Consider the following 14,346-nt stretch of genomic DNA (forward strand, 5'->3'; position numbering starts at 1 on the left):
ATACCTTCAGCCATTTATTATTGTATTATTATAATATCCCTTCCACTTGTGACCTGTCATCGCTACCACACAACACCCGTGGTCTCTGAGTTGTTATCGGCATCAAATTGTATCCGTCGAACCGGCCTTGATAAAACAAGTCGGAACGACATTTTGTACAGTATTTAAATAGAAACAAGAAATACCCAATTTAATATTTATTCATATAAAATTTATATAAATAAATATTAAAACTAAAAACAATAAATAAAATAAAAATTAAAAAGAAACTTCTGTTCTAAACTAAATTTAGATGATTGTAATATATTTAATAATTGTGTGTTTTTATTTTTGTCTTTCATATAATTTTAATCTAAATATCAATACAATAATTTTTATTTATCTATTATATTATAATTAATATAACAAACATAACATTTTTTTTCAACAATACTTTAGTCATTACTTTTTAAAGATCATTATAAATAGCGTTGTAATAAATATATTACTCATATTTCGTAATGAATAGTGTTAGAAAGTAATATGGTAACTTCTCACATTGCATTTGGCAAGTGTGTTGTACATGATTTAGTGACAAATGTTAATATATTCTTATCTGAAAAGTCATATATATATATATATATATATATATATATAGATAGATAATAATACGAGCAGATATTAAGAATTTTGATAAGAATAAAGATAGATAAACGTAAATAAATTATATGTAAAGCTTTATTAAAAAAAACTCTGATTGATTGATTGTAATTAGATCATAAAAGAGCTTTTTTTAAAAGTATGTTAGAGGTTATATGACTCTAAAATATACAGACAAGATTTTGGAATTAAGTATTTTTATATAGTATTTTTAAAACTATTTTTATTAAATAACCCAGAAATAATGAAATTGTTAAAGTAAAACATCAAAACAAATATTTTATAATTTAGATTTAAAACAATGCAAGAGGACGTTTTTCCTGCCGCTGAGAAAATATTGTCTGATGTTGAAAATATCTTCAAGAAAGATATAGATTTGTGAGTATTTTAAGTTTAATACATTTTGACCATCATTAATGATAAAATTTAATATTCTGTGTATAAAATAAATATATATTATATAAATTCATTATAATGTGGTTTCTCTGTATAATAATTTGTACCTGAAAAGTAAAACTTGTAATTATTAACTTCGGTATAATATTTAAAGTAGCTATTTAAAATTCCATCAATTTTAAAACACCAAAATGGTTTTAAAATGAATTTTTATATTAATTTCTTAATGTTTATTATGAATCCATAATTAATTGTAATATATGAAAATATATGCAGGAACAAAATTATAATTGTTCATTTTTTTATTTGATTTAAAAATTAAAGATTAAATATAATTGTTCTTATGATTATTAATAGTACTTTTTATCAAATAATATTTTTTTATATATCAGAAATGTATGAAAGATAACTTTGTAAATTATTGTAAATTATAATATTTGTAAAAATTGTAATTTTTATATATTTAGTCTATTTTTTCAATCATTAAATAACTAATATTAATACAATCGATATACTTTATATCAATTCAAAGTTATATATATAGTTAATAAACAATTAATTTTTATAAATGTGAACAGATTATGTATCATCTATTCATCTCAAAGTGTTATTAAATTTTATTTTTTACAAAATTGAACACAAATAAATACAAGAAAATTTTAATATTATATAATAAAATAATTTATTTTCTTTAATAAAACAAGAACTTTGTTGAATGCTTAGGCAACCAGATTTATAAATTTTGAAAACCACAAACGTACCTAAAAGATTAAAATACTTTTTTACTTATAGAAGAATAAGAAAAATAATAGATACATATGTGAAGAATACATATATAATTAATTTAACTTGAGTAAGTGTAATATTTGACTAATATTATTAAACACAAAAATTTATTAACAGAGTCGAATATTAATATGATAAAAAGTTGAAACATCGATTGAAGATTAGATATATTTTTATCATTCGAGTAGATAAAAAAAATAATAATTAATTGTGTTTTTTAATCCATTGTGAAATATCTTTAATTGTATTATAATTAACAAAATTTGAGTCCAACTTGTAAATCATAGACACAAAGTGCCTCTGTTTCAGATATTTTACCAAATTCTCATCTAGGTTCATTTCTATATCCATAACAGCTTCTCTTCTATCATTGTAATTAAAAACGTTGTATGACTTTATTATTAATCACTTATCCCTCTGCTATTTCTCCTATAATGTATTACCTTACATACTTAATATTAATATTTAGTAAGAAAACATACAGCAGTTTCATCAAAAGCTTAAAACGCTGTTTGATGCATCTGAGTAGTCAGTTCGTTCAAGGATTCTAAATTCTTTCCCTCTTTTATTATCTATGAATGATTGTTATCACGTTTTTTACACTTCGACCTATTGTCTTCACTTACACACATATATAATATTTATTTTGCTTGTATAATCATAAAAAAAACATAATATTAGAATGCTTCATCTCTTATATTATTTAAGCAGTGACATAGTATAAATCTTAATTTTGTTTATAGTTTGGTAATCAAAACAATTGAACTCTCGTTTCTTCATAATTTCTCCTTATTTTATTTTCAACTCACTATTTTCTTAAAGATCCTCCAACCAGGTATCTTATAACTATTATTACAATGGTTGAAATTGGAGTTATATATAAAATAATATATATATATATATATAATTGAATATGAATCTATGACAATTCTTTATTAATAATTAACTGTATTCTAATTTCATCATAATTTTATTTGATTATATTTTCAATTTTAAACAAAGCTTTTAAATTCTGTTATATATAAAAGTAATGTTTCAAAACAAGTTTTATCATTATATATGTTTTACATAAATAAATGGATAGAATAAATTAATAAAAACTTTACAAAAAATCTACTTATCTGATTTTCATTTACTTTACTGTAATTAGGGTAACTGTAATATTTAAATATTAATATTAAATTAATACTTATATCAGGTGCTATATAGATTATATACTATATAATACTATAATAGATATATATTATAGTATATTATAGTTTTAATATTCATCAGACCAATAATCCGTAATTCTATATTACTGTTTTATCAAATTGTAATAAAAAAGAGTTGTAATTACTGTTAAGATATATTTTAATCAAGAGATTTATATGTAATATTTTATACAAAGAGAATCTCCAGTTTATTTTTATTGAACAATGTACATGCTTTTACGTAATATTACAAAATCTAATTGGTGCAAATTAAGTAAAGTACTTTTTAAAGTGCTTTCAATGAAATCATTTCTCATCGCTTTTAAAAGATTTTCTATATACTGCTTAATAGAAACTATTTAAAAATTACGTTCTATATATTGAATTCGCGTACAGTCAATTTATATTTATATGGTATAAAAGTTTCAGAACCAACAATGAAATAAACTTAATTTTATTTTAAATATAGTGTCTTTTAAAAATAGTAATTTTCTAAAATTTTGACATATTTCATATAGTAAAATTTATAAAAAGCCTACAATTCTACAAAAAATGTATATTACAAATTATTAATTAAGATAATTCTATTCACGAAAAACCAATTGGTATGTTTAAATAGTTAATAGTTATCAATAATGAAATCTGAAAATACGAAAGCAGATTATTAAAGTATCTTCTAATAAATTCGGTATTGCTTTATCTTTGTAGATACATGAATAAATACACAGATTTAACTAAATTATTTTTCATTTCAAGATAGTTTTGCATATTTTTTTTAAGTAAGAAAATTATTTTGAAATTTTTAAAATTGATATTTCAAGTTTTAGATCGAACATGTATTATCAGTGCTTACATATCATATTTTAAATTATTGAATTATCAATAAGTAACCGTTTTTTCTAAAGCATATCTTTCATAAGCATTCTTCTTAATTATACATTATTTTTCACATTGCTTCTATGAAATTACTGTATGATCACTTATGTAAATACAAATCAGCTGATTAGTAAAATTACTAAAATTTTATAAAATTTGAGAACAATTTAAAAACTGGAATGATATTAGAATTGCGCAAATGTGAAACAAAATAAATACACGAACATTGAAATCATTAAAAAATAATCAAAATATCACTGTTTCAATGAGTTTCAATCTGATTACAAACTCTTATTATATGTTGTCAACTCCAATGCGCCAGCTTTCTACTTCTATTGCACCATACTAGATGATATGTACATAAAGATAACAATTGATACTATTTTATACCTTCTAATACAATAATTTACTTAATAATAAAACAAGTTAAAAAGATAAACATCTTTATCACTACGACTAATTTTTCAGCATTACCATAATTGGTCTCGTGATGCGTTCATATGACATCAAAAGTTTCTGAGTAAACATCTTATACGTAAGGTTCGTGAAACTGTCGAAAAATCTTAATACCATCAATATAATCTATAATATAAAACTGTTAATTAAATTAATTCTTTATTATTAATATTTGACCTAACTAAAAATGTTTTTTTTAGAATAAAAATAATAAACATGAAATTTTTATAGCTTTGTCTTTATTTTAATTCAACTTATTGCACATCTTATCCCAATATAGTAAATAATTTAATTTAATCTTAAAATATTTGTGAACTATTAATAAGAAATAATATAAAATATATATTTTAATTTCTTTAAACGTTTAATTTACAACATGAATTTTGTTGAAATTATCTTTTTTACTAATATAGTTAATGAAAATTCGTTAAGAAAAAATACATTTCGATATTTTATATGTTCTTTATATGCACTTATAAATAATTTTCAATTTTAGAACCAGCTTTGAAATTATTCCAGTGGAAGATAATCAAAATAAATCGCCTGTACTGCATGACAATAATTCCTTGGGACTTGCATCATGGTGTATTCGACCTCTTTTTTGTTATGTTTATAATCGTTTATTTGATTTAAGATTAAATCAATGTCGCCGGGAACATTCAACTGTAATTTCAAAATGGCTTTTAGGAGCACTTTTATTAAATCCAGATATTTTAACTTTTTGGAATATGAGAAGACAATTTATTCGAAATGGTAAACTTGATCCTATGGAAGAACTGCGATTTGTAAATATTGTACTTTACTATAAAGCAAAATGCTTTGAAGCTTTTTCATACCGGCGTTGGATTTTGAAATTATTACTTTTTAAAAATCAAGATGCGATACATAAAATAGAATTATTATTTCGTAACGAAATTCAAATTTCTTCTATGGCAGCAAATAGATATTCAAATAATTGCCATGCATGGAATCATCGGAAATATATTATTTCAATGTTTGAGACTGTATGTATCAGTGTATTTGGTAGTCTTTTAGATAAAGAATGGGAAGAGTCTACGAGTTGGTGTAATTCTCATGTTTCAGATTACAGTGGATATGATTATCGTCAATTTTTATTGAAAAGATTACTTTTACGTAAGCGACGATATGATCAGACAAAAATATGTTCAAATGTTTTAGAAAAACGTCGAGATATTATTATTAAATTTGTTCAGAATGCATTACATGATTATAATAATGTTTTTCTACATACTAACTCTTATGAAAACATTTTAAATTTATTACATGGAGTGAATTTTACAAAATATTCTGAAGTGACCTTCGAACAAACATTGATTAATCTTTCATATTGGGTTGAAGATTGTATTATAAATACGAAGTTACTTCAGACATTTTCAGGACATGAAACTTTATGGTATCATCGACGTTTTCTTGTATCCTCTCTTCTTGCTTTAAATAATTCTTATACAAATTTTTTTTTGTATAAAATTGAAAATCTAAATTCTACAGTTGCAACTACAAATATATCTAAAAGCTTATTAGAAATTGCATTAAAAATGCAAAATAAAGATTTAATAGATGTTGCAAAACGGTATGGAATACATCAAAATAATTTAGCTAAAAAATTTTTTAATTTTCTTATTTACATTAAATTTCATTCTTAAAGCTTATTCTTAATTTTATTGGTAACCAACATTATTTTATCATCTACAGATATGTGGAATACATTGTAATAACGCATATTTATTTAATTTATAAAATAGAGTTTATTGAAAGAAATAAAAATATACACTCTATACGATTAACTTTAATGTCAATATTAAAGAGGAATTTATAAATAGGATAAAATATACAACATTGATTGACCAAAACTTGTATGTATTAATATATTGATTAGAACAAATAAATAAATTTAAAAAATACTTTTTTATTTACTGGAATTAATTTGAAAAATTTACACTTCTACTGGATTTCATTGTAATCTACTTTCTTAATAAAATATCTACAGAATCAGTTTTATTAAACCATACTGTGCAAGATAAATTCTATTGATGTATTGTAAGCATTGCAAATTACTATACCATGTTATAAAGAATAAAATAATATAAAAATTATAAATATATGTGCTAGCAGACTATATTATAAACAATAATAGATACTTTTTAATACTATTGAGTAGAATAAAGAGATTTTTACCCACAAATATATGTGTAAAATATGTAGAGTTAATTTTTAATATATACATTAATATATCTAGGTATGTGAATAAAAAATATTTATATTTTCATGTAATGAATTTATTAAATATTTTAATTTTGTATATTTCCTAAAATAAAGAAAAAATAAACGTTTGCAGACGTATCTATTAGCAACATTGTATTATCTATTAGCAACATTGCATACTTGTATATTCATATTTGTACTAGTGATAAATTAAGAAATTTGCAATTTTTTGTTTAAATATTATATCATTGAAAGATCAACAATATTCAGAAAAGTTAGTGTATTCAGTTAACTTTGGATGCTATATTAAACAAATTTATGAGATATAATTAAAACTGTAGAAAAACTATTAATTCGGATTTTCTAGAAGAGATTTAAAATTATTGTTTTGGAAATACATTAGATGTTTTTCAATACATTATTCTTAGAACCATAAAAAATTTTGGTGTACAATTCAGCCAAGTTAAATTTGATTAAAAACTATAGTATCAGCTTTCCACTCCCCTCTTGAGTTTCTAAAATTGGAAAAAGTTAAATTTTCTTCGATTCAATACAAGCCAACTGACACGATTAAAAGTAGGAAATGACTTATTTTAATTGCTATGTATCTTCTATAATTAAATGTCCGTATTTTCTTAATTATTTTGATATTATATTTAAAAATATATTTTTAAAAAATTGAAATCTTATATTAGTTTATAATTTTTGCATTGATACAAAAATAAGTTTCTTCAATTTTTTATCAACTTTTATTTAATAATTGATAGTCATAAAAATTGGATTTTTAGGCTCCCTACGATATAAAAATTTAATAAGCATGTTCCGTTTATTAATAAAGTTATTTTCTTTTCCATTTATATACCGATGCATATATTTCATATCCTAATAAGTGCAGTATATCAAATCTATCAAATTTACTAGTTTAATTATATATAAAATATTAATAATTTTGTTAAAAAAAAAATTTTTTTATTCAAGCAAATATAATTTTTTTATATTCTATCTAAACCCTGTATCTGTATTTTAATATTATGAACTCTAGCGTGTATGTCATAAGTATATATGTTTATCCTTGCATAATAGTTGTGCGTATGTAAACATATAAATCAAGTCCTATCTTTAATAAGAGAAAATAATTTGTTGTAACGGCCAAGAAAAGCAAAAAATTCTATAGTTCAATGTTGTATAATCCTCGTTAACGGCCATGTATGAATTCATTTTTATTTAAAAAATAGTTTTTATATGATGGTTAATTAGTCTGCTTCTATAGTAAAAGCATTTAAAATTTTTTATTACTTAGTAATAATACATACAGTAATAAATGTATTATCACATATATCTGAATAGTAAACATACCAAACAATAAATTTCTTGGCGATGAACATAAATAAACTATCGATATCTCGTGAATAAAATTTAATAAATAAAAAAAGATTTGCCAATCGCAAAATGTAAAAAGCAAATTTTTCTTCAAAGTAAGATGGTCTGCTAGAGCTACCAAAGAAAAACCGCGAATTTCAAATGTGAAGTGTGAATTCAAATATTTTTCTTGTTAAGAAACAAAAGAAAATTATGATTGTATGTGTAGGAACACTGTGAAAGTATAAGTTGTTACTATCAGTGGACGGTAATCCCAACTAAATCATCAGATAAAACGAAATAATCAATAATATAAACGACAAATTTAATAGCAGAATAATAAATTAATAGATAATTGTAGTTTGTAGTGATTGTAATGATAATTTAATTAATATTTAAGTTACGATAACCAAGTTTAATTATAATAATTGAATATATTTGTTATCCTTTCAATCAAAATAATTATATGTATAAACTAGATAGAACTTGCAATCTTTTTAAATAACCTAGAAAGTGAAACTATTACAATCTGCGTTCTGTTTTAAGCGTTAGATGATTTGTATTTTTTAAACGTAACATAAGTAATTTGTATACCTTAAAATACCTTCATAGTAGAAAATTATCTCATTATTTCAAATTAAAATATATCGTATTCATCGGTTTGTATATTTCATAATATTCAAATTAATACTTAATATACACTTAATAACACTTTATTCGTAGGTATATTGTATATAGTTCGTATTATATGAAGTGCTTTAAAACTGCTTTCAAAATAAAAATAAAAAGAATAATACTGCAAACATAATCAAAGATAAATAAAATATATTGTTTAATGAAATAAATTTTAAAATACAAATGTCTATAGAAAGTAAATTTATAATTCTAGCATAGAGATGACCAATTGAATAAAGACAATGGAAAACTCAGTGAAAATATAATATCCCAATATAATAAAACAAAATCAATTAATATAATTAAATATAAAATATTAACTATTAATTATTCAAGTTACAATGATTTTCTTGCACATATAAAAACAGATAAAAGAAAAATATAATAGGTATAAAAAACAATATGTATTAATAAATAATAAATAATTTTAAATAAAATTAATTAATATTGTTAGAAGCATTAAATGTTTCAATATAGTGATTAATTATTCGTTTCTAATAATGTTACGACTCTAAAATTAGGATAAAAAATTACTAATAATTTTTTTAACATATCGAATAAATCAAAGCATTATCAAAATGAAAAAATTAATATTACACGGGATATAATACATATAATATAATGCATAAAAGAATATTACAGTATTAAACGAACAATTTTGAATTAATCACGTGTAATATATAACAGTGAAATATAGAAATATTTGATGATGACAAATAGATATACAATTTCAAACTATATCTTCATTATTCTTTTCTTGATAATATTTATTGTATATACATTTGTACGTAAAAATATATATGCATAAATTGTGTGGATTTAAAAAAAAACTCTTAATATATTACCATGTAAAAATTTCAGTCTGATAAATTATTTATTGCGTACATAAATTAATTGATAATTACTTTTATTAATTCAAGTCATAAAATTAGTAAATTATATTAATTATATCGAAAGAATTAAATTTCAATACATTCATTGATGATTAAATAATTTAACTGAAAAACAGTAGAGATATCGTATCAAACATTAAATTATGTACCTAGTTATAATTAGAATACACAATAGACTTTTTAATTGACATAATTGACATAAGCAGTATTTCAAATAAAAATACTTGTAATTCATTTCATGTATAACCAAATTATATGAACTACTTCCAGACTGATTTCAAATAATACGAAATTAATCTTTTATTTTATCTAGTCTAACTATTAATTGGTCATATTTTTCATCTATGTTTATATTATTTTAATTACGTAATTTGTTTTTATTATTAATTTTTATTACTTTAATTTAAACTATTGAAAAGATAGAATAAAACTTTCTATCATCTATTGAATTAAAAAATTATTGAATTCTCAGTTAATAAAATTTCAGTGATTATTCAATTTTGATAATGTATGACATTTTATAGTAGTTATGTAGTCCTTTAATAGTTATGAAAAGGTAGTATACTCAATATTTATATTTCTTACAAAATTAATGGCAAGTTTTTGTACTTACAAGGACTAATAATTGAATATATTTTTTTTAATTTATTTTCTGTTATTACCAAAATGAACAGTGTGAACAATCATGTTTTGAAATTAAACCTTCAAGATACTTAATATTCATATTATATCTGGTTAATATTAGATTATAAAAATTATATTTTCTTTACAATAGATATAATTTGAAGACATTATGTAGATGCATATATACATATGTAACAAACTAGAATTGCACTATCTAATTGTTCGTTTAATTATAAAATATGGATTGAAAATGTAAAAATAATAATTATACAAGAAATAAAAATCAAATATATGTTATGATCATATCGATATTAGTATACTTCAATATTATTTACAAATTTTCCATTATATCAAAATCAAAAGTATACTTAATTTATATTTGTTATATACTTACTATTTAGGACAATTGAAGTAACTAAATATTTTACAGGTACGTTTTAGAAACTTTTTAAAATATATTACAATAAATTTAATTTAAATATTTCATACGAGATACTCCATCAGTAATACGTAAATTTGTAATCAAAATGAAAAAGCAAAATAAAATAATACTTTTAAAATTCATTTTCGATTTATGTAAAATTCAGAATATTTTATTGTGTGATTTAAAATTATTTATTTTTTATTTTAAATATTTACTATAAAATTTTATGAACAATATTAGTAGCATGCCTTTTTGCAACTTTCATTATAAAGTTAAATTCTTTGGTACTTTTAAATGTTCGGAAATATAATTATTGGAGATTGAACATAATAAATAATAATAAGCAATTAAATTAATTTCTTTTATTTAGTCAAAAATTTTTAAAGAAAATTAATTTTTATTATTATTGAGATTTGTATAATATAAACTCTTTTCATATAATACACAATGTATCTTATACATTGTATGAAATTCCATTGTGATATATACTGAACCAAAATATCGTAATATATTTGACTTTATATAATACATTTTATTACATATAAATATTAATTTTGTAGCTATCTACATGTGATTTTTACGGACTCTGAACTAAAACGTCTACTGCGCATGTAAGATTTACTGCTCAACGGGATATAATTGGTTTAATTGTAAGCTTGAGAACTCTGTCAACGTGCTATATTATAAGATAGCTTGAAATCATACAGAATGAAGGTAAAAATCATAAAATATCTTATACATCATATAAATAATATAATGCATTTCGTAACTTTCATAATAAATGCGTTTTTATAAATAATCTTACATTTATAAATATTTCTAATTTCTAATATGTATTTATTGGTTAGTTTTTTTAATTCATTTGTATAATTGTTCTTTTTAAGTAATTTATTTAAAGTTTTTTAATATTAGAAATGTTTCATTAATTTTTATAAGGTATGCGATTGTAATGTTACTATTTCGAAATGTTAATAGTTTAAATTTATTTTGAAAGTTCTTTAGATAAAAGATAGACGTTTTTTAATAAATGAACTATATTATAATACAATATTAATTCTAGTAAATTTATATTGGTAAATAATTGTATTGGTATATTTAGGATGAGATTATTGAATTATTTTTTAATCTTACAGTAAAATATATAGTATAATAATTAAGTTTATTTTTATTAGTCTTTTAATATTACATTTCTTTAAAGACCAACAAAAATTATAAAAGTGTTACATAAAATTATATTTAAATTGTATAAAAAATGAGTAAAATTGTAAATTTATTGATTATAGAAAATGCTTTTCATTGAATTTCTTCAATATTTAATTTCAGTTATATTTGCATAATATAAAAATAATTGCAACTAACTTATTTTTATGTGTAAAAAAGAATATTTAAGATTTAGAATATCTAAAAGTATAATTATAATTTTTATATTTATTAACGTTTCTTATTAAAAAAAATTAAAAAGATATTCAATTAACATAAACATAGTGATATATAATATAATATGTTTTTTATATAATTCTTAAATTTAAGTATATTCAAAATTAACAAATTTATATATCAAGAATATAAGATTATCATTTTTAATTTAATATATATTTGATATAATTTTGAAATTATTAATTATAGATTTATAATTAAAATGGATAGTAAACAGTTTCAATATATTGCTGTGTATCTAATTGTAAAATAAAACTAAATATAAGTTAGAAAATAGTATATATCTACTATAATTTATAAGCAATTATAATTTTTAATTTAATGAGAGAAATATTCTCATTAGAGAAATAAATAGTAATATAATGTATAAATAAAAAATTTATTTCATTTTTAGCTGAACGTATCTTATCCAGCAACTGGATGTCAAAAACTTTTTGAAATTGCAGATGAACACAAATTAAGAATATTTTATGAAAAACGTATGGGTGCTGAAGTTGAAGCTGATTCTTTAGGTGATGAATGGAAAGGATATATAGTCCGTGTTGCTGGAGGTAATGATAAGCAAGGATTTCCAATGAAACAAGGTGTTTTAACTAATGGTATTTATATTTTCATATTTTATTATTAATTTTTAAGTAAATGTTGTACATATGTAATGTAAGAATGATCTTATTTGTAATTGCTCAAGTATACGAAATATAAAAATAATTTGACAAAAAATTTAATCTTTTACCTTATTTCAAGTAATGTATATAAATTAAATTAAACAAAAACATTTTAAATGGTTTATTGTATAATTTTTGTAATATATAATAAATCAGTCTTGACAAGTATAAATTATTTTATTTACATATATTAACTAAATTATAATTTTTTATTATAGGTCGAGTTAGATTACTTCTTTCAAAGGATCATTCTTGTTACAGACCACGTCGTGATGGCGAACGAAAACGTAAATCTGTACGTGGATGTATTGTTGATGCTAATTTGTCAGTTTTAGCCCTCGTAATTGTAAAAAAGGGGGAACAGGTATAATCAGATAAATATTATTTTCATATTGTATATATTCAGTAACACTAAAGTACTATACATTAGATGTAACATAATTGCCTTATTTAGACAAGTTGTGGATTATTTAAATCAATAAAAATAACTATAATTATGAGAAATATTGAATTCTTTAAAATTTGAATAATTTTTAAATCTTACTATTAATTATTCATAAAATATATTTATTAAATTAAGATATGAATGTGAATCTAAAATCATAAAATTATTTGGCTCCGATATTTCAAACTCTATATAATGTCTTGATTGTGAGTAGTATAGTGAAAAATCAGATTTATTTATAGTTTTTATTACAATTGTAAAAAATAAAAAAAATTTTTTGATTTTGTGCTAGAAATATGTTTTGTTTAATTTTTAGAATATTGTTCTTAAATTTATTTTACAAAAGTAACTGTTTACAAAATTTTATTCATTTTTTTAAATGTGTTTGCAAACAGCATTTTTATTTTAGATAATAAATTATTTTAAATTACTATAAGAAATAAATTATTATAACGATTTTTTATATATTTTAAGGATATTCCTGGGCTTACCGATACAAATATTCCTCGTCGCTTGGGACCTAAACGAGCAAGTAAAATTCGCAAACTCTTTAACCTAACAAAACAAGATGATGTTCGACGATTTGTTGTTAAACGACCAGTGCAAAAAGAAGGTAAAAAAGAACGCTTCAAGGCACCCAAAATTCAACGTGTTATTACTCCAGTCACTTTACAAGTAATGTGCTTAAATAATGTTATTCCAATATGCTCCATAAATATTTCTATATATATACTATAATGTAACTACTTATATATTTTTAGAGAAAAAGACATAGAGTAGCTCTAAAGAAAAGACGCTGTTTAGCTCGAAAAGAACAGGCTGCAGAATATGCCAAGCTTTTAGCTCAAAGACAAAAAGAAGCAAAAGCAAGACGACAAGAAGAACTTAAGCGAAAACGTAGCGCTTCATTACGTGACTCTAAATCTTCAAATCAATCAGTAGCTGTTGCAGTCAAATAAACTAACATATATCATGTATCAAATAAAGATGATGATCTGTTATTCCTTGTTAAATTTCTTTCCTCAATAATATAATGCAGATTTTTCTCAATCGTATATTAATTTTATCGTTATAAATTCAACTATTTTACAACAAAAAATATAATTTAAAATTCAAATTATTAGCAGTATATAGAAAATAGTAAATGAAATTCTAAATTTTAATTCATGGATACATTCGTAATTATATAATTAATAATAGAATAGAACTTATACATTATATAGTATATTTTTAAAATTATGTAGAAAAAGATTTT

The 14,346-nt window shown here is 21.2% G+C and overlaps 2 protein-coding genes across 2 annotated transcripts; both read left to right on the forward strand.

Annotated features, from left to right (window-relative positions):
- Positions 1 to 664: 664 nt before the first annotated feature.
- On the forward strand, positions 665 to 6,388 carry temp (protein prenyltransferase alpha subunit repeat-containing protein tempura). The gene is made up of 4 exons (XM_011504096.1): positions 665 to 694; positions 931 to 1,017; positions 4,843 to 5,937; positions 6,355 to 6,388. Exons 2-4 carry the CDS (start codon positions 941 to 943, stop codon positions 6,386 to 6,388), a joined length of 1,206 nt encoding a protein of 401 aa, XP_011502398.1. The 5' UTR covers positions 665 to 694; positions 931 to 940.
- Positions 6,389 to 11,129: 4,741 nt separating this feature from the next.
- RpS6 (ribosomal protein S6) lies at positions 11,130 to 14,092 on the forward strand. Its single transcript, XM_011504048.1, has 5 exons — positions 11,130 to 11,258; positions 12,376 to 12,580; positions 12,865 to 13,010; positions 13,566 to 13,766; positions 13,853 to 14,092. Exons 1-5 carry the CDS (start codon positions 11,253 to 11,255, stop codon positions 14,048 to 14,050), a joined length of 756 nt encoding a protein of 251 aa, XP_011502350.1. The 5' UTR covers positions 11,130 to 11,252; the 3' UTR covers positions 14,051 to 14,092.
- The last annotated feature ends 254 nt before the right edge of the window (positions 14,093 to 14,346 follow it).

The sequence above is a fragment of the Ceratosolen solmsi genome, unplaced genomic scaffold, assembly GCF_000503995.2.
Source record: "Ceratosolen solmsi marchali unplaced genomic scaffold, CerSol_1.0 scaffold26, whole genome shotgun sequence".
In the NCBI taxonomy this organism is placed as follows: Eukaryota; Metazoa; Arthropoda; class Insecta; order Hymenoptera; family Agaonidae; genus Ceratosolen; species Ceratosolen solmsi.